The sequence below is a fragment of the Bidens hawaiensis genome, unplaced genomic scaffold, assembly GCF_021521415.1.
Source record: "Bidens hawaiensis isolate Kalapana, Puna unplaced genomic scaffold, B.hawaiensis_p1.1 tig00004021_1, whole genome shotgun sequence".
Lineage (NCBI taxonomy): Eukaryota > Viridiplantae > Streptophyta > Magnoliopsida > Asterales > Asteraceae > Bidens > Bidens hawaiensis.
This window is the reverse complement of record NW_027491237.1, coordinates 1,587,946-1,615,201: the sequence shown is the minus strand read 5'-3', so window position 1 is coordinate 1,615,201 and position 27,256 is coordinate 1,587,946. Positions and strand designations below refer to the sequence as shown.

The window sequence follows — 27,256 nt, the reverse complement described above, 5'->3', positions numbered from 1 at the left end:
TAATTACTCACTTGTCCGTCCAAGTTCATCCAGCTCTCGTCATTATAAATTATTAGTTGATATTCAGATCCTATAATACTTGAGCTACTGGTTAAATTTTAGGTATCTTTTAAAGACATCCTAATTCTTTTATAACCAATGGCTCTGATACCAACTTCTGTAACACCCCGTAACCGCAGCGGAAACGTAAACGGGATGCAACAGACACCTCTGATATCAACCACATTGTTTATAAAGAAAAACTGAATGCATTAATATACTTCAAATTACATTATCTTGTATTCCATTACCGTCTAGGTGATACACACATCATACAATACGATACATAATTCTATCTGTTATAATGTATCCTAACATCCCGCACGCAAATCTTACACACATCAAGCACTTAGCACGTAAGCAATCACTTCATCTTAATTGTACCTGAAAAGCATGTGAGAAAACGGGTCAACTACGAATAGTTGGTGAGTTTCACAATTCGAGTAAACCATGATAAATCATTATCAAAATATAATATTATTTGGGGACACTGTTAACCCAGTACTGTACTCATTCTGGGGGCAACGTTAACCCAGAAACACTTCCAAAGACATCTGGGGACACAGTTAACCCAGTAACACTTCCAAAGACATCTGGGGACACTGTTAACCCAGTACTGTACCCATTCCGTACGATTCTCGTACAATCAAATATTTATAAATACACGCAAATCCATGCGTTCAGTATGTACTTAAACATCTCAGTAAAAACATGCTTCCGCCCCGAGAAAATATTCGAAAACAGTTCAGAAAAGGGGCTCGTGAAACTCACCTTAGCACATGCAAGCAGGTAACAACAATCATTATCAGTTAACACGTCCAATCTGTAATATGATCCCTACGATCGTTACTATACACTCATTATTAATATAACTTTAACCAAGTTAACCGGTACATCTGGGGACACTGTTAACCCAGCACTGTACCCGTTCTGGGGGCAATGTTAACCCAGAAACACTTCTCCGGACTCAGATTGTGATGTCGTTTAGAGTTCCATGGTCACAACTACAATTAGTCGTTTTTCTCGTTTTGCGTGCCTAGCACGGTTATCCGTTTTTACGTTTCAAAAATGAGTTTGGTCACACACGACCTGAAAGTAGTGGTTGACTGATAATTTAATTGAAGTTGTGAGATTTGAGCTCGGTTTAGACGCCCCGATTGGCTGCGGGTCCCGTTTCCGTCTTTGACGTACCTGAAACTGTTAAAATAGGTTAAAATTACTCAAATCATCCGAATTATGTTCGGATGATTTATTTTTACTTGTTTAACTCAATTATATGAAAATAGTTCATTTTTAGGGTTTTTATACACCAGTCAGCTCGCTTAAGCCAACTTCACCGGTTTACGCGTTTTAACTTTAAAAGTTTGATAATTAGCACAAATAATTATCCGTTTAATCTCGGATCTTGAAATTTTGCACAAATCACTTTTTAACAGTGGGGAATTTTATAAAAATATTTCCAGAATTAATTCTTATATTTAAAATTTATTTATCAATTTTTAAACACCATTTAAACACTAAATATGTCGTAAATACCAAACGATCTTAGAAAAATCCCAAATTTCTCCTGGATGTCCCCTGCCATCCACATAGTCCCCTGTAATTTTTCCAGAACCAAAATCTTCTTTTACATGCCATTTTCACTAAAACCGAGCTAGAAAACCCTAGAACTCGTTTAATCGAAAAGCCTACTTAGACTTCTCCAACTAACCTAAAATTTTGTGTGTAACTTATACATGACATAAAAAGCTTATCTGCAATTTTCCAGAATTTCCATGATATTTAACTATTTTTCACGATTTTTAGCCAAAACCGAGCATTAAAATCACCAAATATTCATCCTTTATCCAAAAATTACCAAAAATTCACAGAACTCTTATTTTCATGTGTAAAACATCCCTGTAAAATTTCATTACCTAACTCTAAACCATCAACAATCTGTCCCAAAACACATACACCGAACATAAACCGAATATACCTTTCGTTTTCCGCCACTACAAGCTACAAACTCGTCTTTCCGCCTTATCTACCACTAAACACAGAGCCTACAAACAACATACCACAATACCAAGCAAGTTACACTCACGATCAAGCCATTTCTTTCATGGTTTCGGTTATGATTCCAAAAACAAAGATTTAACCGTAAAAATTCGTTTTTGATTCGTTTAACTCCTTTCTTGGACCAAGATCCCTTGTATAACCCGTATACATCACTTGATCATGCAAGAATCGGTTTTCATCTTTGAAACCTCATTTTCTTGCAAACAAACTCAAGAAACGAAGATGGAAACGTATATAACTCGATTATTTACCTTGTTTTCTTGCTAAAAACTCTCGGTTTTGGATCATGATCTTGAGAGGATTGATGAGCTTGGATGGATTGTTGTAAAAAAAGAAATGAGAAAGGGGGTTGGACCCTTAGGTCCGATCGGATTAATGAGGGGGTGGGGTGGGACCCACCTCTCCATTCTATGCCACATGTTTGGATTCTCGTAATCCGGATAATGTTTTGGATAATCTGGTTCAGTTCGTTTTTCGGTTAAATGTTTAATTCGGCTTAAAACGGGGTTAAAACGGTCGTTTTTCGGCTTAAAAATGAAATTTATATAAAACCGATTTAAGAACATTAAAAACTTAAACCATGACATTTATTAACTTAAAACATCATATCATTAATTATCGCGCATCTTTTTCGGCTTGATCGATCATCTCTTGCTAGGTTTGGTATTAAAGGTTTCGTTTAACGCACCGACGTACTATTAAATCGAAATCCTTTTTCTGTGCTTTAATCCACTTATCCCGAAGCTTTAATGCTTCGTAACATCACTAAATATCATATATCTCGTCTATAATTGAACCCTCGATTCGTTCGGGTTTCAATAACTATCGATCGATTAATCGCATATTCAATACGATGAATTATATATTCACGTACAATCAGTACAGTGAACCATGTATTCTCGTATAATTACCATGGTAACTCATGTACCCGACATAAAATATGACGTAACTATCGTCTACCGGTTAGGGTATCCCTGGTTCCGTCGGAATCGTTACAAGTATTCAGGCACCTGTAAGTACCTGCACACTAACATAACCAGCGTAAACCCGAAAATAACAAACAAAAACTACAAAATCTAACACACGTTGCGCACTACTCCCCGACAATGGCGCCAAAATTTGACATGAGGTCGAAGACTCACTCATAAATAAGCCAAATACAACCTATTAGATAGCAGTAAGTGAGTGTCGAACACATAGAGTTTGTGGAAAATGTGTTACTAAGTAGCTTTGTAATATGACTATATTACATTATCTAAATTGCATAAAAGTAAATTCAAAGATTTGGTTGTTTGGTTTTATTAACAAAAAGAACTTAAACAATTTAACGAGTTTTAAAACAATATGAGAAAATATGCCTTCCCTCGGTTTTAGGTTTCTATGAATGTTAAAGTAAATGTTTAATCAGAGATAAACTATAAAGATATAGTTCGTGCTTATGCAAACGATTGTGATAATTGAAGACTAAGTACTTGGATTATAAGTGCAAGGTAATCACTCAAATATCAATTAGTTTATCCAACCCGAATCCCTCCCGATTAATCTCGATTGCTTAAAGCACCAAGAACTGACGGTTTAAAACACGAACTCAACAAACTAACATTCTACCAATGAATTCGTAAACACCATAATAATGAAATCAACAAGTTCAAAGTATTATCTCAGAAATTGCATAAACATTTAATCATAATTCATAATAAAACCTTACAATCTGAGGGAAAACACAAAGAGAATTAGCCGAGCATGATTCGGTCCATCATCCCTTCGATTATAGTAATGATACGAATCAAAATCGAGTCTCTAATGATTACCACACTCCCAATAACGTTATTACACCCCAAAATCGCCTCTAGGTCGCTCTAGGATCAAAAGATATGATAATAATGTCAAAATCCGTCCAAAAAACGAGTTATAAAAGTTGTTACAACTTTCAGTGTCAGGCCCACCTTAAGCTACGGTGGCTACCATAGCTTACGGTGGCTTCCAAAAAGCTACGGTGGGAAAAAACTGCCTTACGGTGACCATTTTCTTCAGAGGCCACCGTAGCTTACGGTGGCCACCGTAAGCTACGGTGGCTTCCATTCTTGCATCCTTGTTTTCTTCATAACTTTCTCGTTTCAACTCCATTTTCTTCACCGTTTTTGCCCACGTTCTCGTAATTTCATCCTCTATCTTCTCCAACCTACAATTATACGAGTAACCGTAGTCAACTAATTCCATGAAATAAACTGATTATATGTATTATTATTATTACCAGTCTTATATCACCTAAGGGTTGTCCAATGGACCTCCTGTCAATGGCCATTACTAGTTCCACGGGGGCTGATGGTTTGACATTTGAGGGGGTCCGAGACATTTTGTTGGATGAAGACGTTTGCCGGAAAAGCACGAGTGGCGGATCATCTTCTGATATGTTTTATGTTGTTGGGGGAAGGAAAAATAACATGAGCACTGGGATTTGGGGGAGGAGTTCGTCTAGAACTCTAAAGAATGTGAATTGTTGGAGGTGTAATGAAGTTGGACATGTTAAAAGTGAGTGTCTCACATTCTTGGAGGTGTAATGAAGTTAGACATGTTAAAAGTGAGTGTCCAAACAGATTACTAGGTAAATGCTTCTGAGGTGAACACTGCTGAACAGGTTAATGAAGGCGTCAGTGATGACGAGGCATTATTTTGTAGCGTTGATAACATGGTGGACTCTTGGGTAATGGATTCCGGTTCTTCATTTCACACTATGCACATCGGGGAGACGATGGTAAAACTAAAGGTTGGTAACTTTGGGAAGGTATGTATTGCTAGTGGTGATGTTCTTAATGTTACGGGCATGTGAGATGTTAATTTGGTAACTCCAATGGGAACTATTTGGAACTTGAAGAATTTTAGGGTTATTCCATCATTGAAGAGAAGGCTTATCTCTGTTAGTCAACTGGATGAATTAGGAATGGAAGAAAAGTTCGGTGGAGGTAAATGGAAGGTAACTAAATAAGGTTCAATTTGCAAGAGTGGAGCCTGGTGCCAAGATGATTCAAGCTGAGAGGGGTCGGAGATCTAAAATAGGTAAGGGGTTTGGTGACAGTGGGAGTGTGGTTTGTGATCCCGGAATAGTTACAAAACAACGTTGGGTTTTGGTTACCGTTATTCCGATTATTAAAATCTCTCCTGGGGAACTGTTGCTGAAAGAGGAGAGTAGTAGTGGTTCTCCAGTTATCTTTGGAGCTGGTGGATTGTGCGTATTAGTTGAGATAGAGGACAGATCAGTTTTGGCTGATGAGTTGGAGCTTGGTGGAGCTTCATTAGGCTCTTCCGGTACTTGATGTTGAAGGGGTTGCTGCAACTAGGGGTAAGCCTTAGCTTGTTTATGGGAACTGGAAGCTTGGAAGACTTGTTAATAAAGATTAGTGTTATCACTGATGCCTGAGTTGCTCTGTACTTGAATGGCGGGCTAGAGTTTATCGCAAGACCTTCAAGTGAGAGATTGTTAGATTAGTGAAGGCCTTTGGGTCGGGTTCGTTGGTTGACGATTAGAAGCAAAAGGGGGCAACTCGTGTAATTATTGAGGATTCCCAATTTAGAGTTTTCTTGGTCCATACTCTATTAAACCTAATTGTCATATATATATATATATATATATATATATATAGGGGTGGGTTAACGTACAATAATGACTTATCATACATTAGGTACGCGACATTCCAGAGCGTTTGATTAAAAAACGCGCGGTGGCAATTTCGTAAATAACCCAACAGTAGTTCGCGATCAAAATTTGTCGATTACAAATCAACTCTGATCCAAATTCGGAACTTGTCGCTCAATCTAATCCAATTTCTAAACTCTAATCACAGCTTAAAGTATGAAATCTCTAAAGTCAAAAACCAAAATTGAAATAGAACGTCCCTGAACATTAAAAATCTTCAAATTGATCAAAAATTGATGATTTAATCAATCGAATTGATGTGTAAGTGGCTTTAGAATCATCAATCGATTATCAAAATACAAATTAACACACTTAATTGAGCTATAATTAGGGTTCATGTTTAAACGTTCTGCTCAAAGTTTAAACGTTCTGACCAAAATAAACACCAAAATTGATGATTTAACCAATCGAATTGATGTGTAATAGGCTTTAGAATCGTCAATCGATTATGGATTTGCAGAAATAACGCACTCAATCGAGCTCTGATTAGGGTTCAAAATATTATGTTTAAACGTTCTGAAACAAAACTGAAGACCTTTAAACGTTCTGACCAAAAAAAGAGCATATTTAAACGTTCTAAATGTTCAATGAAGTTCTGGGTGTTCAAAAAACAATGAACATCTTTGAAACTTTCTAATACGTTCTAAGAAGTTCAGGTTGTTAAAAAAAGTTTATAATATCTGATAAAGTTTAGAAGTTCTAAGAAGTTCTGGGTGTTAAAAAAAGTTTAGAAGTTCTGATAAAGTTTAGAAGTTCTAAGAAGTTCTGGGTGTTCAGAACTTCTAAAACTAACAAAAAAAATTAAACACTTGTAAACATGAAATTGAACACTGAAATCACTTCATATAATCTCATAATCATCAAATAATCGTCAGTCGACCGCTAATTTGATCATTGATTCGATCATATGAACAAAATATGGAACGTCTCCAACTGGGTTTCTGCAAATGGCGCTTAAAACTTTAAACGTTCAGTTAAAACTCATCACTCAAAACTCAAAATTGATCAATTGAAACTTCAAATTGATGATTAATTGGACCAATTTCAAAGTTTAATTGGTCAATTAGTTCAACAATTTCAATTTCAATTGGTCAATTTTATCAACAGGTCGTGACGGAGGAAGATGGTGTACGGTGGACGGAATCATTGGATGGTGGACGGTGGACAGGATCGTTTGATGGTGACGGATTGCTGAACGGTCATGTTGAAGGTGGATGAAATCGATGAGAGCAACGATTTGATGAATATTACAATATTGCCACCGCTTGTTATTTGAAATCAACGGGGATGCGAGTCGCGTACGTAATGTATGATTAGGGATTATTGTATTGGATCCTTTATCTATATATATACACCTAGTCATGTATTGTGCTTAATAAAAATACCCTAGTTGCAGCCCGTTGACGTAGGTCGCATTGACCGAACCACGTAAAATCTCGTGTCTCTTATTTATTGGTTCCGTTTGTGCGTGTTGTTTATGTTTCCACTGCATACCAACTCTTTTTAATACCTAACAATGCTTAAACCCAGCACTCTAGTAGTAGCTGGCCTGGGAACATAAAGATTGGAGCCAGCCAAAGAAATATATGAAACAAACCAATAAACACCCAAGATCCTGTGACCTATGCATAAGAAAACCATTGTTCACCTAATCTTTAAGCTTTTAAATCGCAAATTGTTGTAGTTTAACTTGTAAACCAAGTCTTGAATTTAATCAAAGTAAAGCAATCCAACAAAAAGTAAAAGAAAACCCAAAAAAATTCAAGTCTTCTATTTCAATTCAAGCATACGATAAAGTTAGCTATAGTTCAACCTCATATCTCTATCTGTAAGATAAAGGAAACCATCAATAATTTTAAAATATTAAACTTAGTAGTGATTATTGTTTAAAATTACTCATAAATCACGGTGTTTAATCCAAATTTGGTTATTGGGGAGATTAGAAGTCTTTTCCATTTGATTGGTTAGTGGGATTCCCGTAAGGTACACTAAATAATCTTTGTGTATAAACGGGAAAACGATCAGCATGCTTCTACAACATTTTTAAACGCCACAAGAATCCCAGCAGACCCCAGGTAATCATTGTCTTTTAGTTTTTCGGTTTGATTCTGACTGGTTCATTTCATGTTTTTACTTTTGTTTGGTTTTGAACAAAGAGAGTCGGACAAGTTATGGAGAACCCATCAATGATCAATGGAAGTGACGGTTTTCAGTTTCAGGTTTGTGTTTGTGTGTGGTTTACTTACACATATTCATTAATTGCTTTTAAGCATTGTCTTTAGAGGGGTTGTAATTATCCAACTGGGGCAGCATTGGTAATTTATATATAGTTTGACGTATACTTTTTCTTTTGAACATAAGAAACTGAAAGAAGTTATGAAGAAGCCATCAATGGAGGTCCCAACCCCACCGATGATCAACGGCAGCGACGCTTTTCATCCTCAGGTGCTTGTTTAGTTTGATATTTAAGATTTTAAAACACACAACATTGTCATGGTTACGGAGAGAAATCGTTTCTATCTGGGTCAGTCCATTTAGGATTCTTTTGAATTATATCAAAAGGTTTGGTTTAAGGTTTGGGTCAGTCAATTTAGGATTCTTTTGATATTATTCTAAGGCGTGCCAATTTTGATCTATGTATTTAATTTATTTTTGTGTTGCAATTATTCGGATGAATTCTTGTCACCCTTCTTCACTATTGTTTTATTATTATTATAATTGTTTGTGTGTGCGATATATATATATATACACTAGTTTTTATCCCCCGTATTATGGGGTTGTTTTATATTATTTGTTCTAATATTTATTTATTTTGTGAATTTATATTTTTTTTATTTTATGAAAGTTAATAATATATTTATGGTTTGATGATAAATTGTTTCACAAATAAATGAATTGTTATAACCCGTTTTAAAAGTTTTGATGAGATCCAAGACTCGTTTATTTTTTACTATAAAATTGTTTTTTTAATTATATATAATATTTATGAAAGTTAATAATATACTTATGGTTTGATGAGACCCAAGACCGGTCCGTATTACGGGGGTTGTTTTATATTATTTGTTCTAATATTTATTTATTTTTTGTTTTTATATTTTTTATTGTATGAAAGTTAATAATATACTTATGGTTTAATGATAAATTGTTTGACAAATAAATGAGATGTTTTAACTCGGTTTAAAAACTATATGGTTTTAATGAGATACAAGACCCGTTTATTTCTTTTACTATAAAATTGGTTTTTTAATTATAAATAATATTTATGAAAGTTAATAATGACTCAAGACCCGTTTATATTTTTTACTATCAAATTGGTTTTTTAATTTAAATAATATATATATATATATCTATTTTAAAATAAATAAGATATTAATTTTTAGTATATTCTATTTTATAGGATTTTTACATCAATAATTTGGTGAGAATAATTTTTTTATTTATGGAGATGTTATAATCCGTTTAAGGAATATCTAGGTTTGGTAAGGCTGATACCCATAAATTCAGGTCAAATGCATGAGAAGCCTCCATTTAAAAATCAAGCAAATCTGATTACTCCAAAAAAGGGGGAGCGACCACATCGCGACACGTAGGATTTTTATATCTTCGTTTATATTTATTATAGATAGGGGAGGGTTATACTAAAAAAAAGTAGTTTCCTAGGAAGACTAAGAATAAATCATAGTCATTTGATCATGTTAATCAATGGTTGAGATTTAAAATTACCAAAAACCGACATAGTTTTCTATAATTACTCTTTCATCACTATAACCGACATAGTTTCTTAGGATTGTTCTTTCACCATAGGTTGTAATGCCACTTGTCTAAAATCTATTGGTTCTTATCATTCTTAGGAAACTCTTTCTTTTTATTTGAACCCTTTTATATATATATATATGTTTATATATGGGTGAGTTATAATAAAAAGAAATAGTTCATAGGAAGAGTAAGAATAAATCTAAGCCATTTGATCTATGATATAGTGATTGAGATTGGTAGTTTTTAAGTTACCAAATAGTTTCCTAAGATCTAGGATTTAGGCTACATAGTTTCCTAACTCTAAATTTTATGTTATTCCTACTCTTCTAACAAAACTATGTCTTTTTATTTTAATCCTTTTCTACATATATATATATATATATATATATATATATATATTTATGGCTACAACACCATTACACTTTTAAAACAAAAATTCACTATTTGTGACTATGCGTCATATGACGCAAGTCATCCCATTTTATAGCACTCCACTACGTGTAACCTTAATAATGGTTTGGTTGAGTTTTGATTTTCAACTCTTTATTTCATTTTTCAAAGGTTAGAAAGAGTTATTAATGGTTTAACTTTTGTTATAACGTAAACACCATTAATTTTCAAGCAGCAAACTATAAAAAATCTATTTTGAATTTGTTGTAAAGTATCTTGTTTAACTTGCTATTTTTTTTGTACCTGACTATTACTAATCATAGTTAGAAAATTTAATCATTTTATATAGTAATAGACGGACTGACGATAAAAGTTTTGGTCAATTGGAACCACAAAAGAAACTTTGATGACCAGGACCATCAGTTGCCACCTCAGAAAACTTGATGCTTTTGTTTATACTCTTTCCATTACAGAAACCAAATAACATAAGCAGCGAAAAGTGTAACATCATTGTTAACCACAACTTCTCAAATGGTTTGCATTCTTGGCATGCAAACTGTTGTGATGCGTTTCTATCCGTCAAAGACGCATCACCAAAATCATGTAAGAATCATGTGGTGGTTACAAATAGAACCCAAAACTGGCAGGGGTTGGAACAAGACATCAGTCACAAAGTATCCCCAGGTTTAACTTACACGGTTTGTGCTCGTGTTGGAGTTTCCGGGTCCAAACTTCAGGGTGGCGCAAAAGTCATTGCTACTCTCAAACTTGAATACAAACACTCGGGTACCAAGTATATTAATGTTGCAAGGTGTGCCATTTTTTATTGCTTGTTCTTCTTTCTTCAGTGTGGTGCAAATGTCATTGTTATAAGTCTTAAGTTACAAAAGTGTAACTTATGCCTTATTGCTCACACAACATCAAACTCATCCAAACGCCTTATGACTTATGACTTTTTGGAGAAGTTGTAAATCATAAGAATGCTAAAATAAGGAATTCCAAACACCTCCTTAATGGAATTAGTTTTCACTAAATTCCTTGTTACATTAATAATTTTTATTAATCTAGATCAATATAACTTTGAATGAGTTTGTTGACGATAAAATACAACCTAGTTGACTCATTCTGATATAAATTCTGATACAAAAAGTTTATCCTTATTACTTATTCGATGAAACAAGTTTTATCCATTTACACCTAGTTGTTGCAGGACCACTGTCTCGAAAGGAAATTGGGAGCACTTGGAAGGTACATTCATGTTGTCGGATAAACCTGACCGTGTGGTGTTTTACTTGGAAGGACCGAATCCAGGGGTAAACATTCTCGTTGAATCGGTTTTAGTCTTCACTCATGTAAGTGAATCAGAATCAAATAACTTGACAAGTTTTGAACTTTGTAACCCGTTGGACTTATTTTGATTTCATAAACTACGTTTTAATTCATAGGATAAAATTTCGTCATGTTTATACACTGATGACGGGAACATCATAGATAACCCTGATTTTGAGGATGGAGTTAACAACTGGACCGGAAGGGGGTGCAAGATTGCCATACACGACTCCATGGGAGATGGAAAAATCCTTCCTAAATCGGGAAAATATTTTGCATCTACATCTGAACGTATCCAAAGTTGGAACGGGATTCAACAAGATATTAGCGGAAAACTTCAAAGAAAACTTGCATATGAAGTCACCGCATTTGTTAGAATCTTTGGCAACAACGTTACTAGCTCGACTGTCCGTGCTACTTTGTGGGTCCAGACCCGTGATTCCCGTGAACATTACATCGGCATTGCTAAGTCCGTTCTCTTATTACATAATCTCTTATTTAACTTTCATTCTTTGGAGTTTCAATTATAGAGGTGGTAAAAAAGTTCAAATCGGTTTTAAGGGGTTAATATGATTAGGAAAACGACCTGATAAAAATATAATAATCAAGTATATATTTCCTCTTATGTTTGAGATAAAATAAATGAATAAATACATAATATTAACTTTAGCGAAGAGAATTAACAAAATTGGTCTTTTAACTTTTAAAATAACCAATAAATAAGAGGGCAACATTAATTTTTGACGCAAAGATTTTCTCTAAAACATAACCCAATTAATCAGCTTGTTTGTAGTTACTAAATGAAACATGTCCTTTTGTTTGGCATTGAAGCGTGCAAGCAACAGATTCAGATTGGGTACAATTGCAAGGAAAGTTTCTTTTAAACGGTCAGCAATCCAAGGTAGTGGTTTATCTCGAAGGTCCGCCTCCGAGCACCGATATTCTTGTTGACGGGTTCATGCTTAAGCATGCCGAGAAAACGCCACCTTCACCACCACCCGTCATTGAGGTTCTTAACTTCCTTACATATATATGTACATCGTTGATTAATAATACATAACGGACCTCTAACGTGCACGCAGAATCCAGACTATGGAGTAAACATCATCACGAATAGTAATCTTAGCGACGGAACAAATGGGTGGTTTCCCCTGGGTAACTGTGGGTTGAGTGTGGTGACTGGTTCACCTCATATGCTCCCACCGGCCGCAAGAGACACGCTTGGGCCACACGAGCCGTTAAGTGGTCGTTGCATACACACAACTAACCGCACCCAGACCTGGATGGGTCCGGCTCAGATTATCACGGACAAAGTCAAACTGTTTGTAACTTACCAAATATCGGCTTGGGTTAAGCTTGGTCCTGGAGGCAGTGGTCCGCAGAATATAAATGTGGCTCTAGGAGTTGACAGCCAGTGGGTGAATGGTGGCCAAGTTGAGATCAATGATTCTAGCCAGTGGCATGAGATTTGTGGGTCTTTCAGGATTGAAAAGCAACCGGGGCGAGTGATGGTTTACGTTCAAGGTCCGGCAGCCGGAGTCAGTTTCAAGCTGGCTGGACTTCAGATCTTTGCTGTGAATCGCCAGGCCAGATTTAGGCACTTAGGGAACCTAACTGATAAGGTACGCCTAATGTGCCGGCTAATCCAATCATAACTTGCATTATATTAATATTGTTTTTTTTTTTCTAATTGAATTTTACACTTTATTTTTTATTTATATCATTTCGAAATAATATAACTTTATAATTCATATTTCATCCAAATTGGAGTCTCTCAAAGTGTCACCACCCCTAACTTCCTTTATATTTGATTGTTCGACGTACAGCTTCGTAAACAAGATGTAATCCTGAAATTCCCCACCCCAGATTCAAGCGGTGTTCATCCGACAATGCTCATCGTCAAACAAACTCAAAACAGCTTCCCCATCGGATCATGCATAAGCCGCACAAACATCGATAACGAAGACTTTGTCGCCTTTTTCGTTAAAAATTTCAACTGGGCTGTCTTCGGCAACGAGCTCAAATGGTACTGGACCGAGTCACAAAAAGGCAACTTAAACTACCAAGACGCGGATGATCTTTTAAAACTATGCGATGACAACAACATCTCGGCCCGTGGCCATTGCATCTTTTGGGACGTTGATTACACGGTTCAGGATTGGGTTAAGAACCTCAACAAGACCGACCTAGCCGCAGCCGTACAAAACCGGTTAACAAGCTTATTAAACCGATACAAAGGCAAGTTCAAGCACTATGACGTCAACAACGAAATGCTGCACGGCTCGTTTTACCCAAACCGGTTAGGCCAAGATATCCGAGCCGACATGTTTAAAACGGCCAACCAGTTGGACCCATCAGCCACATTGTTTGTGAACGATTACCACGTTGAAGACGGGTGCGACACCCGTTCCACACCCGAGAGGTACATGTCACTTATTACTGACTTGCAACGACAAGGTGCACCCGTTGGTGGGATTGGGATTCAAGGGCATATCGATAGTCCGGTGGGCCCGATCGTATGTTCGGCTCTTGACAAAATGGGAACTCTTGGACTCCCAATATGGTTCACCGAGCTTGATGTTTCTTCGGTCAACGAGCACATTAGGGCCGATGATTTGGAGGTTATGTTTCGTGAAGCGTATGCTCATCCCGCGGTGGAAGGGATTATGATTTGGGGGTTTTGGGAGCTGTTTATGAGCCGAGATAACTCGCATTTAGTGAACGCCGAAGGTGATATCAATGAAGCTGGGAATCGGCTTCTTGAGCTTAAAAAAGAATGGCTGACTCATTCTCATGGGCATGTTAATGATCAAGGCGAGTTTAAGTTTCGTGGGTTTCCTGGGACATACGAGGTTATTGTTGTTGCGGATTCCAAGAAAACGGTCAAGAAATTTGTGGTCGAGAAAGGTGATGTTCCGTTGGTGGTGCCAATCAATCCTTAAATGATTACGTTGTTTCTGGTTAAAGTATTTTGTGTTTTCATGGTATGTGTTTGTGTAACGTTGTGGATTAATAAACTACATCTATGTAATTTGTTTGTAAAAGAATGGTGTCTTTCTTATCTATACTATATTACAATACATATAAAAATAACGATTTGGTAATTTTACTGAAAACTCTTAAATTTAAGAGGTACAAGTGACTAATGCAAATTTAAAATATACAATATGATGAAGCGTGTAACTTTACAGATTGTTAGGATTAAACTTACACACGAAACTGAACACACACGCGAAAGCAATAACGAACACGAGGATTTAACGCAGTTCAGTCTAATTAAACTGACCTACGTCCGCGGGTGGCAACTAGGTATATTTTTATTGAGTGACAACGATTACAAGTACATAATATGGTTTATATAGAGACTGAACTAGGGTTTATAACTTATTAAACAAGATATCAAAACCGGCTTGGGCTTGGGCCTGGCTGCCCGCACCCGTCTCGTCTTCGACTTCATATAATAAACCGGGTCTACACCAAAAGGCCTACGAAACCCAACAATCTCCAACTCGTAGGCCTTGAGTACTCTCGTCTGCACTCCTGATTGTACTTCTGTAATCTAAACATCTTCTAGTTGCCATCGCATTCTCATCAATTAACCTGAAGGCCCGTTGAAGCTCCCTGGAGCTCCAACATCAGTCACGGCTAAAACTGCCCTTGACCCGTTCTCTGTCCCTACCGGCTCCCACTGAAACAAACTACCGGATCCTGAGAACAAACACTCTCCATATTCAGCAAGTAATTCACTGGAGAGACTTTAACAGCTGGAATACTGGTTTTCTTAATCCACTGTTGGATAGTGCCTCCGTCATACCATGGGCTGTGGTTTTTTTCATGACGTTAAACGCTACATCTTCTGACAACGACAATGTAATACGAGCCCTAGCTTTCTTGTCTAACTTCTTCCAATCTGCTTATGACAACTCTTCTGGATTTTCATCCTCAAACACTACATCCAAGTCTTTCTGACAAAGTAGCGCTTCAATCTACATCTTCCACCAACCAAACTTATGTCCCTCAAACTTCTGTATCGAAACCTTTCCGTCTTCTGCCATGACAATGACTAAAACGAAAAACTGGATAAAACAGAGACAGACACAGCAATGGCGCGGGCCTGAACTTAACGACTATTCTACTGAACTATGTTAAACAGCCAACCTATTTAAACTGTACAGCGGAATAACGAACTAAAAATAAGAAAACTAAAACTTTAACTGAAACGATAAAACTTGACAAACGCGATTGACACTGGTTCTCCGTTTCTTTAAACGATTTCTTCTAATTGATATCGGTTCTTCAGAAAATTGCTACAAAATCTGATCAGATATTGATTTTGGGCCCACTTAGAAAACTAGGTTACTACCCTTGAAATCAACAACCCATAAAAAAAAACAATTATCTAATCTTCACTTTTCCTTGCTTCACCTTTTCACGAACCAAAAATTTATCACAACCCAAAACAAAAAAAGTTGTCCTCTAGGTGAAAGCTTGCTATTGGTCACAACTCACATGAATTAATATCATACCTCCTTGATTTGCATGACCTAAAAAAAGAATAATCAATTCCCTTTTGTCTCTAGTCAAGCGCAAACCACACCTTAAAGGATATTTTTCAGCAATAAACTTTGGCCGATTACTTTCAAACACAGAACCAACAACCAACAAACACACAGATCGTAGGGCTGGGTTTAGTAGCGACGAGTGGTAAACCCTAACGACGATCGGAAACCATACGGCGGCGGAACCCTAGCGCAGTAGGGTGGCGACGGCGAAAGGTTTGGCGGTGACTCGGCTGGTTTCCGTGTTCTTCGTGTGATCCGAACCTAAGCTCTAGATACCACTTGTTAGGATTAAACTCACATACGAAGCTGAACACACACACGAAAGCAATAACGAACACGAGGATTTAACGTGGTTCGGTCAAAACTGACCTACGTCCACGGGTGGCAACTAGGTATATCTTTATTGAGTGACAACAATTACAAGTACATAATGTGAGTTATATAGAGACTAAACTAGGGTTTATAACTTATTATACAAGATATCAAAACCGGGTTGGGCTTGGGCTGGCCGCCCACACCCGTCTTCTCTTTGACTTCATACAATAAACCGGGCTTACACCAAAAGGACTACAAAACCCAATAAATCCCTTATTTCCTTATTCTCGCATTTTCAAAAAGCCATATCACAATCTACCTTTCTCTCAAAAGGCAAGAGATGCAGACGGTGGTGTTAATCGTCGTCTATATTGGTGCAGAATTGCAGACCGAAGTGGAAATCTCAACAATCAATCAATTTTTGTTTTTCTGGTAGGTATTACTCCTAATAAAATAAATGATGAAACTTGAAATAATATGTTGTTTATTATGAAATCGTTTCCAACCTTTGTGACTTGTGTAGCCGTGTAGTGGTTTTCAAGAAAAAAAGGCTCTGGTGGTTGACTTCCTCAACCTCACATAGATACTGTTATCATCCTTCTATTCACACTATTCCTCCAGATGCTAAATTAATTGCTTTTCAAGGGTTTGCATTCATTCGGATTATGGATTTGCTATTAAGAGGCAAAATCACATGGGTTTGATAATTTTAAAATACTTGAATCTTTAATGAAAATAATGATTCGTTGAATCATGTTTGAAAACTGGACCTTTGCTTGCATGTAAAACTATGAGCCTCAAAGTAAAACCATAAATGACTTCCTTTGTTATAATTTTAGGTAACTAAAGCATTTTTTATTAGTTGCAAGGGGCTGGATTTCAGTTGGTTGCAGTCAGGGTGGTCATAATGTCTCCACAGAACACTTGGAGGTAATATGGATTCGATTTCGTTGTGTGGTTATGTTCGGTTAGGATGTATAAATTAGTTTGGCTATTTTCGGTTCTAGATATATGGTTAACTGAAACCAAGCTGAAAAATCGATATTTTAAAGAATAAAAAAATTGATCATCGGCGAATTCAGTTTCGGTTAATTCGATTTTTTCTCACAACTTAGCATAATTTTCTAAAACTCATTGTTTATTACCCTATTTGAAGATTTTGTAAGCATTCTCTCTTTATTTCTTTGTAAAGAACAATTACTCATAAAAAAATCCATATATTAGTTCATGATATTGATGGTTATCCCAGGGACTTGGCACAAAGTCGGCTAAATGTGAAATACCGAGACTTATATACTGGAATGAAGTTATGCAATATGTGTAAGTATCTAAATCTTGATATGTTATTGTTAGATGTTATATATTTATGCATTTTGTAGTGGGAGGATTGATGAGCAATAACATGGTAGAAGAGCTCTCACCCATTATCTGTCAATAATCAGGCATGTGGTATAAGTAAGTGATTTTTTTTAATTTAGTTTTCGTCACATCAGTTGAATCTTTTATAAAGTTTTTGCTTATTTATGATTTTTTACAGTGATGTGAGGAACAATAGCTTAAGTAGCACAATTCCTTCAAACATTGGCAATTGCACCGGCTTCCAGATTTTGTATGTACCTTACTCGAGGTGATTAAATTTATAAAAATACAAGCATGGTTTTTTTTATTCTAATAAAAGGTCATGTTTGTTAGGGATTGTCAAACAACCAGTATATTTATAATCGTGTTGACCAGTGAAGCAAAAGCAATAACCATTATTTCTTAAATATAACCACATTTTTACCAAAAAAAAATGTCCATTGACCCTCTCAGAACGTATATTTCTGACCTCTTAACTCACCCATATCTCAGGCACAACAATATTGTAGGGATGCTATTACGAATTCACCGCTTGCTAACGATCAACTCTGCAAAAGTGTTTTGTACAAATAATAACTTTAGGCAGACCAACCTATCCTTGTTGTTGCCAAATTACCAGGTAATTGTTTTGTGTTTATCATATTCTTTTCAAATGGCTCTATCTGCAACTATACCACATACTTCTGTATGGGTCTATCTACAGTTCTACATTTTGTTTATTGTATTTGTGTACAGAATGATGCTGGGCAAGTAGACACATGGATTGACAAGAACCCATTGAAGAAGAATGCTAAACTTTTGCACTACCCTGGTGTTGTGATACTTCAATTTTGGGGTGATGATGCTACTGTTGCACTTAGAAACTACAAACGGATCGAGAAGCTAAAAGGCCCTATGGGCGCAGGTAACTCACTTTTATTGTTTTAGGCTTCCGTATTTTAAATGCATATACATACATGTGTGCACATGTATTTGATTGGTTTATTTGCGTATGCAGTGAAGGAGATTCTGAAATTATGTTGTGTTAAAACGTTGACGATGGTATGCAAACTTTCTAGATTCGATTCAGTATATATTTTTGAAGTTTCAGATAAAAAGGGTAAAACGGTCATTATTAATTTGTTTTTAAAAAATTGAGTATGTATAATATTTTAATTGCTTTGTAAGGGTTCGCAAACATTTTCGATTTTCTCTTAATATTTATTGACCGTTATTTTATTTATGACCAACTTGACATGTCTCATTTTGAGGGTGAAAAGCGGGTTTCTAATATGCGGAAGTAAAAGGATAACTTTTCAATGCAGCAACATATGGGCCGAAACTGAAAAGGGAACCGAACCAAGAATGGCAAAACAAACTTGGTCTGTTTTTAAACTAAAAAACAAATTTTTATGATATATGTGTTCTATTTAAATGCAAGATGGTGTTGACAGTGTCAAAACGAGTAATTTGTAGTACGAGTCAAAGTGGGTTTGTGTCAAAACGAGTAATTTTTATTTCGAGTCAAAATGAGTTTGTGTCAAAATGAGTGATTTTGGAGTCAAAACGAGTAATTTTTAGTACCAGTCAAGATGGACCGGGTGACTTGCAAACAATAGTTTTATGTTTCAGTTGACGAGTTGACTTTTTAGATAAGTAATTACCCTGTTTTGGATATTTTCAGGTAAGATGAATCCGAACAAGTGAGGAAGCTACAAGATATTTTTCCAAACATGGATAAGGTAAGTTCATTGTTTTTATATTTATTTTTTAATCTCACCTCTAGCTTACGCCTCGTGAGGCTAAGGGAAAACGGCTCATGGCGCGATTAACCTTGAAAGTATGTATGGATATTATTAGCTGCTAGCTTGATTGTGAAATTAATTTTTTTGAAGATTAACTTATAATAAGATAAATGCTTATATTATGCAGGTACATACTGATAAATGATAATATTTCTACATAAACACGAGGTATGGACACATAATATTTTCTTTGTATATTTTTTCTCAGTCATTAAAAAATGTGATCTTTATGTAAGCCCGAAAAGCATTTTTTGGGTGGTTTTGAATTTTCAAATGTGTTGAATTGGTCAAACACACTGAAAACAGCCAAATGTATGTTTTTAATGCGTATAACCTTCTGAATCTTATTATTTAGATGATTTAAATAAGGGTTGTAAACCGAACGAACACGAACGGGGTATGTTCATGTTCGTTCGTTTAACTTTGACCGACAAATGATAGAACAAGAACAGGTAAACGACTAAGGTTTCATTGTTCGTGTTCTTTATTATGGGATCATGTGCTTTTGGATTTTTTTTAACACTTTTGGATTATTATGGATACATTGTTAAGGCTGCATAAAATAGGTTATTGACCTGAACCAGTTTGGGTTGAAACTGAATTGGTTTAGGTCATAGAAAGTCAACTCCGGTTTTGGTTCGAACCGGTTCAAGTTCCAACCCCATTTTTAGGATGAAAAGGTCGGTTACCGGTTTGAAATTGGAATTTAACTGGGTTGGGTTTAAACCGGTTTCAAGGTATTGGGTTACAAATCGATTTCAATCCTATGGGTTGAGTCGAGTTGAAATCAAGTTCAAAGTTAAGCACCTTTAAGCATTGTTTTTTTTAAGACAAAATAATTTTTCTCAATCGGGTTCAAGATATTTTACTTTTGAAACTTAAAACTTGATGTTTTGTTTTCTCAAACGGTTCGTATATGAATATATTGCTATCTTAAGTATATATTTAATCTATAATATTACATGGTCACAACTCACAAATGACTTCATTAACTTCAGTATTGTGCAGTCTTGTTTAACCTAATGAGTTAGTGTACCTGAATTGAATCACCTGATGAGTTAAAGTTCGTTTTTGGTTTAAAGATATTGGAGATCGTGGAAGGGTAGTTTCGGTACCTTTAGGTCTGGTAATTTATTCTTTTTTGTTGTGTGCACATGTCTCTATTTTTGAGTTTTTGAAAATTGTTAGGTTTTGTTTTTTGCCTTCTTCATAAAATTACCATCTTTTTGTATGATTATTTAAAGATTTCAAGATCTAGATATTATTGTGAATTGTAGTTGAGATACATCAGTGATGAATTTGTTGTTGCTATGGAACCCAACTTATAACAAAGAGACATGTTCTTCCATCAATATCATTTGCTGTTGCTGTAACTTATAACAACCTTTTGCAAGCTCTTTAAGCTGTGATTTAGGTTATAGCTAAATGACAAAGCGGCCCATTCTTTTCTGCTTCTAACTTGCTCTTATGATCTATACAATATACCCAAAACATTTATGTGATATTAGTTGTTGATACATAGAAAAATAGAATTACATTAAAACATAACTAGACGGGTGCCCGCGTGATGCACCGGGTGTTTGAACGCGGACCCTATTAATCACGTAACAATTATGAGTGTTTATGGTTCGGTTTAAAACCTTGAAACCGTTTAAACCGGTAATCGGTTTAGTTTCACGGCTCAGTTTTTTACTTTCAGTCGGTATTTTTACTTCCTTTATCATTTTAACTATCATATTTTGACTTAGTTGGAATTGATGATACTGTTAATTAATAGTCATTTTAATCAAATTTTATTATCAAAGCTTAAACTGTTAAACCAAACCAAAACAATACCAGACCGTTAATGACAGTTTGACTTTCAATTTTCAATGGTTTAGTTTTGGTTTTGGATGACAAAAGATGGGTACTAACGATTGGGCTCACAAACTTAACTTAAAAACAATCAAAACCGGCATTAAACACCCCTACGTAACATATTAATTTTTTTAATTGAAATAATTGTAACAGTATTATACTCAAATTAAAGAGAATAAAATACTCGTTTTTATGGTGCAATAGTTTTACAAAAATATTAACGTATAAAAAAGTTATTGATGTTTAAAAATCGTGGGTGAGAAGTTGGTTTAAAATTGAAACTAAAAGAATATGGTTAAAGATGAGGGGGCAAACTTGTAAGTTGGGTGATTTGTGTTTAAAAGACAAATTTACCCTAATTACACATGTACTTTATGCATTAGCAATTGTAAATCTCTTAAAATTAAGTGTTTTAATTTGTCCTTATTTGATGTATTATTTATAGTATAGATATGAGTCTAAAGTTTGGAGATGATCATAATTCCTTATGTAATATTTCATTAAAAACATAACTTAGAGTAAAATTTTTGGAGATCATGCTAATTTTCTTCAAAATTTATATGGTTGTGGGTTATTTAACTAAGTTGACCCTTAGAAATAAAAATAAATAGAAGCATATGTCGAAATTGCAAGTTATTCTTTCGTAGAGTGGTTATCGTACCGGAATCGTAACAAACTTAACCAACAAATGACTGCAAAGGACAAGACAGTGCAAACACATGAAATGAACATTTTCAGACATGTATCTTGTTAGGGAATTGCTTTGAAATTGCATGTGCTTGTTCTTAACTCTTAAGTCATACACTTGTAGATGTGCATTTCTACATGGAAAGCAAGTTATAAATAATAGCGTTTAATTTTTTCTACTTAAACTTTAACTTCACTACAAATTCTTCTTATGAACATCAATGATATTAGCTACTGTTCAATTCATTTAAAGTTACACTTTGTTGATTGCAACTACCCATTTGCAACAAATTACGTTTCACGTCTTAGATTTGTCATTGGCGCAGCATCGCACGGGTTCCTACTAGTATTACTTAAAAATGAATTATGTGCCTTATATTCTACTTAAAAAAATTTGTCGTGCTGATCACATGTTAAGAATTATGGGAAACAAGAACGTGATGATTAATTAAGGATATTACCTGAATTTTTTTTTACTGTGCTTAGAGGTGCACAAACAGGGTTAAAATCTAAAATAGGTTCGGGCTGAAATCGGTTTGGTTTGATCAATATAAGTCAAAACCAGTTTGTGATAACTTTCGGTTCGATATCAAATTAACCGGTTTCGTTTCAGGTTTTAATTGTCTTCGGTTTGGGTGTTTTTGGTCGGTTTTGGAAGGTTTCGGTTTGGTTAACCAGTTTTGATGGTTAAAATTACAAACTAGTTCCAAGCATACGGTTTCAGTCAGTTCCAAACTGGTTTGATTTCTACATAATTGGTTTCAAACCGGTTCAGTTTCGGTTTAATTTTTAGGTCGGTTAATTAACCGGTTTTTTACCCACCTCTAGTTGTGCTGATCACATGTTAAAATTTAAGCAAGTGATATGGGAAGAGAATTAGATTATCATATTATAATTCAGTGTGTTTAAAAGTGAAATTAGGGTATTTGTTTGAGGAAAAAAACTTGTGAAAGAGGGCAAGAGGCCCAATCTGTTTTTTGTGCTTCATAACTACAATATTATATTTTTATAAGATTTACCGACAACTGATAAATAGTAAATTTTCTTAGTTTTGTTAGTGGGATTCCTTGGAAATCTATTTGTAATCACTTATATCCGACACTAATAATCACTTATATCCATCATTAAATTTAAGTAGACAAAATTACGAAAGACCAAATAAAAATCAGGAACATAAAACAAGTAAAGAAAATTAAAGCAACTAACAATTGAGAGCTACAGTAGCGGATAAGATATAATTACCGTTGCTGCACACGACAAATTTATTTATTGTTTCAATTGCCGCGATTAGGGCTTCCGTTAGCTCAATACCTGCATCTAAGGAGGTTCTGAATAAATAAGAGAGGACAACTTAAAGTTTGTAAGTCCCGAGACGGAATCTTTCAATACGATATCAAGTTAACACTCTGTTATGCGAAAACTAACAAAGTTGTGATCTAAGAATAAGATGAAAAACAAACACTAATTAAACACAATGATTGAGTTCAAAGCACATGTATATTATGCCGGGTACCTAAGTTCCCTTTCCAAGTAACCGATTACAAAGAGGATGATTGTGTTGTCTAACCCTAAATAATAAGAAACATAAGTATATACTACAAGGTAGTACAAGCTATACAGGCCAAGCCCAATCTGGACCAAAAAACCCGTCAAGCCCACCAAAATCACTTGTTATCGTTAAACAAAATCGTAAATAGGGGTGTTCAAAATTTGATTCGAATTCGAAACATTCGAAATTCGAATCGATTCGAATTCGAATATAAATATTCGAATTCGAATTCGAATTCAAAATATTCGAATTCGATTCGTATTCGAGTATAGTAATAGAATACGAATCGAATACGAATTCATGATTTTTTATTCGATTCGATTCGAAATTCGAATTCAAATTATATAATATATTAATATATATTTAAGTTATTAATTTTGGTCAAATCCGTAAATAATAAATGTTCAAAACATAATAATTAAGCCCAATAACCCATACTGATATTTCTTAATTTTGCTAATACTTAATTTTGAACTTATTATCATGTGGTATTGTTGCTATTTTAAATTTATATTTATGTGTTTTACATTGATGAATATGATTTTTTGAAGTTTTTGACATGTGAACTTGAATCAATTCGAATTTATTCGAATTCGAGTTTCAAATACGAATAGAATCGAATTTCGAATATGGAAGATCATACGAATACGAATAAGAATCGAATAATCCAACTTTTAAACGAATACGAATAGTAGCAAAAAAAATAAATTATTCGAATTATTCGATTCGATTAACTTGAAAATTCGTTATTCGATTCGATGAACACCCCTAATCGTAAACACTATTAAAGCATAAACCACAAAATATATGTAACATCCCCAAAATTTTGATCCAAATTTGACAACTTAGGAAAGTTGAGGGATCAAAAATAATCTCAAGATAAGTAATGAGAAAATATTAAATAAGGAAATATAAGAAAAATAAGGAAATAAAAATATTTTCTTAAGTATTTTTACATAAAGGAAACTCCATCCCACATGGAAGGATGTAAGAAAAAGGAAGCACTTTACTTGGGTATAAATAAGGAACGTAAATCACATCCCACATGGAAAGTGGTAAAGAAATGGAATCTCTTTATAAGGAAGAGATTTTCCACAGTAATATTCTTTTATGAATATCAAGCACCAAGTGGTCCTAGCGGAGGGTGCATAGCACCCGACGCGCACGCGCTCGGGCGAGGCCGAGGCCGAGGGCGAGGGCGACGGGCATTGGGCGCAATGTGGCGCACTTTGCACTTCGCACGCTCGCATCGCCGCGAGCCGCCTTAGTATTTTTGTACAACGAAAATTAGACTAGAAATGTCAAGCTATCAAAGATGAGGGACTAAAAGTAAAAAATAGTATTATGGGACCCATCGCGGTACGCGATGAGTCCAAGAGGACGGCCATCGCAGTACGCGATGGGCCGTGATGAGTCATCAACACATGTCACACTCTGGTGACACGTGGCAGCAGGTCGGGACACGTGGAAGAACCTGTCAGACCACGTGGCGACACGTGTCAGAATGGAACCCGTCGCGGTACGCGACGGTGTTGAAAAAGGTGCCCATCGCGTACCGCGATGGGACACAAAAATGGCTATAAAAGGGGATGGATCCGGCTCATTTCACACACACCACAACCACCCTCTCTCTAGAATTTACTCTCTCTTTACCTCGGTTTGCGTGCCGAACATCGTTTTGCGTGCTGAACGACCCGACAATCATAACCTCGTAATCCGTGCCATAAACCCAATATTTTCCTCGAAGTGCGTGCCACTCAAGAAGCCTGACATTTTCATCTCGAAGTTCGTGCATGACCCGGTGACATCCGAACGTTGTCTTGATTTGCGTGCCAAGAAGGGTTGATCAAGAACGCCTCGATAAATGTGGATAGATTAGAAGTGATGCCCGTATAAGCGTAGGAATATATAACTCCGAATACCCGTGCGAGGTAAGGGGTTCTGCCTAAGTTATTATTATATTATAAATGGCTTAGACCATAGTCGAAGATATAGCTGAACCTTAATTATGATTTAGTATTATATAACTTTTCTTAAGTGAGGGTTATAGTTAAAATAATATTTCTTTAATATTAATAAATATAATATTCAAAGAGTATAGTTGAATAATGTTTCTTCTTGAAGAAGAATCAGTATAGATGTTTCTTCCTGAAGAAGAAACGAACATATAATTGGTGAATAAATAAGAGGACTAAAGGTCCAAATGTTTTGAATAGACAAATGTTTTATCAAGGTTAAAGCTATACAAAACGGACTAAAGGTCTGAAGCTAGATCGCTGATCTAGTTATTTATATAAAGATTATTCTCGTACTATAGGTCCGAGGTAACAAAACAAGAAGAAGGAATCAGAAAACAGGAATCAGTATCAGAAACTGATTATAAATAGACAAGGTGAATACGCCCCAAACCTTTTATAATGAGTCTGAATGTTTGCATAGGATTTACGAATCCTTAAAAACTTTGTGTACAATAATAAGAAATGGACACTCTGATTAAGAGTATACATGTGTCTGGATCTAAACATACATGGTGACTCGGTATTTCCCCGAGGCCATGCATATCATCAACATGCCTCTGAAGGTCTACGGGACTGTTCAAAGAAATGATATTGGGTATATAATTAATTGTACATAGTACTTAGGGTAATTTTATCCCAATTTATGTAACACCCCGACCGATGGCGGATTATACATTGGGGCGCCACGTATTGTTTCATTACTCGCGACACTATTTGGGTGTCAATATTTAATAAATACATTTCATTGCGCACGCGCAGAACACAATTTCACGAAGTAACATCAATTTAATCATATCATAACTCAAAATATTCGAATAACATAAACTTGTCTTGTTACATTTTAAACTAGGTCCAAAAGAAAAGAAAACATCCTATGTGTCCTCAAGCTTCCAGAAACAGCTACAGCAAACCTGAACATGTGTTAAAATAAAACGTCAACACTTGCGTGTCGGTGAGAAATCAAGTTTAATAAATATAAATAGATAACAATATCTGCGCGCATCATGTGTATAACTGGTGTTCAACAAGGGTGTAATCAGATTGTGATCAAGCCTTAGATCATAGCTCATAGTTCAATCCGTGCTCCCAATTGAGCACAAAAACAAGAAGACTGTGCAAGTGTAAACAAAAGAGAAATCATAAACGATAGTTCTCCCGTGTTCATCTAATGGATCCATGAAAACTGCGGAATAGGCCGACAAGACGGTTAATGATCCACACATACAAATAAACAGCCAAGTCTACGTCCATAACACATGGGGTTTTGCGCGACAAAAGTTCATAAACAAGTTTAAGACTCAAGTTTGTACGAACACATGAGCATCCCAAAACATTAAAAATAAAAAGGGATTAGGTACGAGGTTACTCACCTGAAAAAAGGTGTGTTGAAAGATAATGCAAGAACCAACATTTAAACAAGCACAAGTTAACCTATAAATAAGAGGTTATTGGTTTAACGATTGGTTTTTATGTCTAGAATATATGTAAGTTACTTAAACAAAATATATATATTTACCGAGATCTGGGCAGAACAGAAGAGAAGACGGAGGCAAAGAGAGTGGAGGCAGCTGAGGAATTAGGGCAGAGAGCAAAGGGAGAGAGGTTTGGGGAGAGTTTAAATGTAGTGTGTGAAGTGTTAAGAAAATAGCTATATTTATAGGCAAACCCTAGGGAACACAATCCCTAGAAAAGAGGAAAAGATCTAAACAAATCAAGCAAAAGATATTAAAAAGATATGCCGGCAGCTGCAGGGGATGGGGAAAAGCTGACAGGTTACAGGTCAAAGCATGGGAGGCGTCAGAGAAAACACTGTTCAAGACATGCAAAAGAAGATTTCAAAAGATAATGTCAGTCAC

The 27,256-nt window shown here is 35.5% G+C and overlaps 1 protein-coding gene across 1 annotated transcript; it reads left to right on the top strand.

Annotated features, from left to right (window-relative positions):
- Positions 1 to 7,929: 7,929 nt before the first annotated feature.
- On the top strand, positions 7,930 to 14,325 carry LOC143625236 (endo-1,4-beta-xylanase 3-like). Its single transcript, XM_077095645.1, has 8 exons — positions 7,930 to 8,013; positions 8,156 to 8,239; positions 10,414 to 10,751; positions 11,151 to 11,292; positions 11,386 to 11,738; positions 12,101 to 12,278; positions 12,352 to 12,891; positions 13,096 to 14,325. Exons 1-8 carry the CDS (start codon positions 7,966 to 7,968, stop codon positions 14,209 to 14,211), a joined length of 2,799 nt encoding a protein of 932 aa, XP_076951760.1. The 5' UTR covers positions 7,930 to 7,965; the 3' UTR covers positions 14,212 to 14,325.
- Positions 14,326 to 27,256: the final 12,931 nt, after the last annotated feature.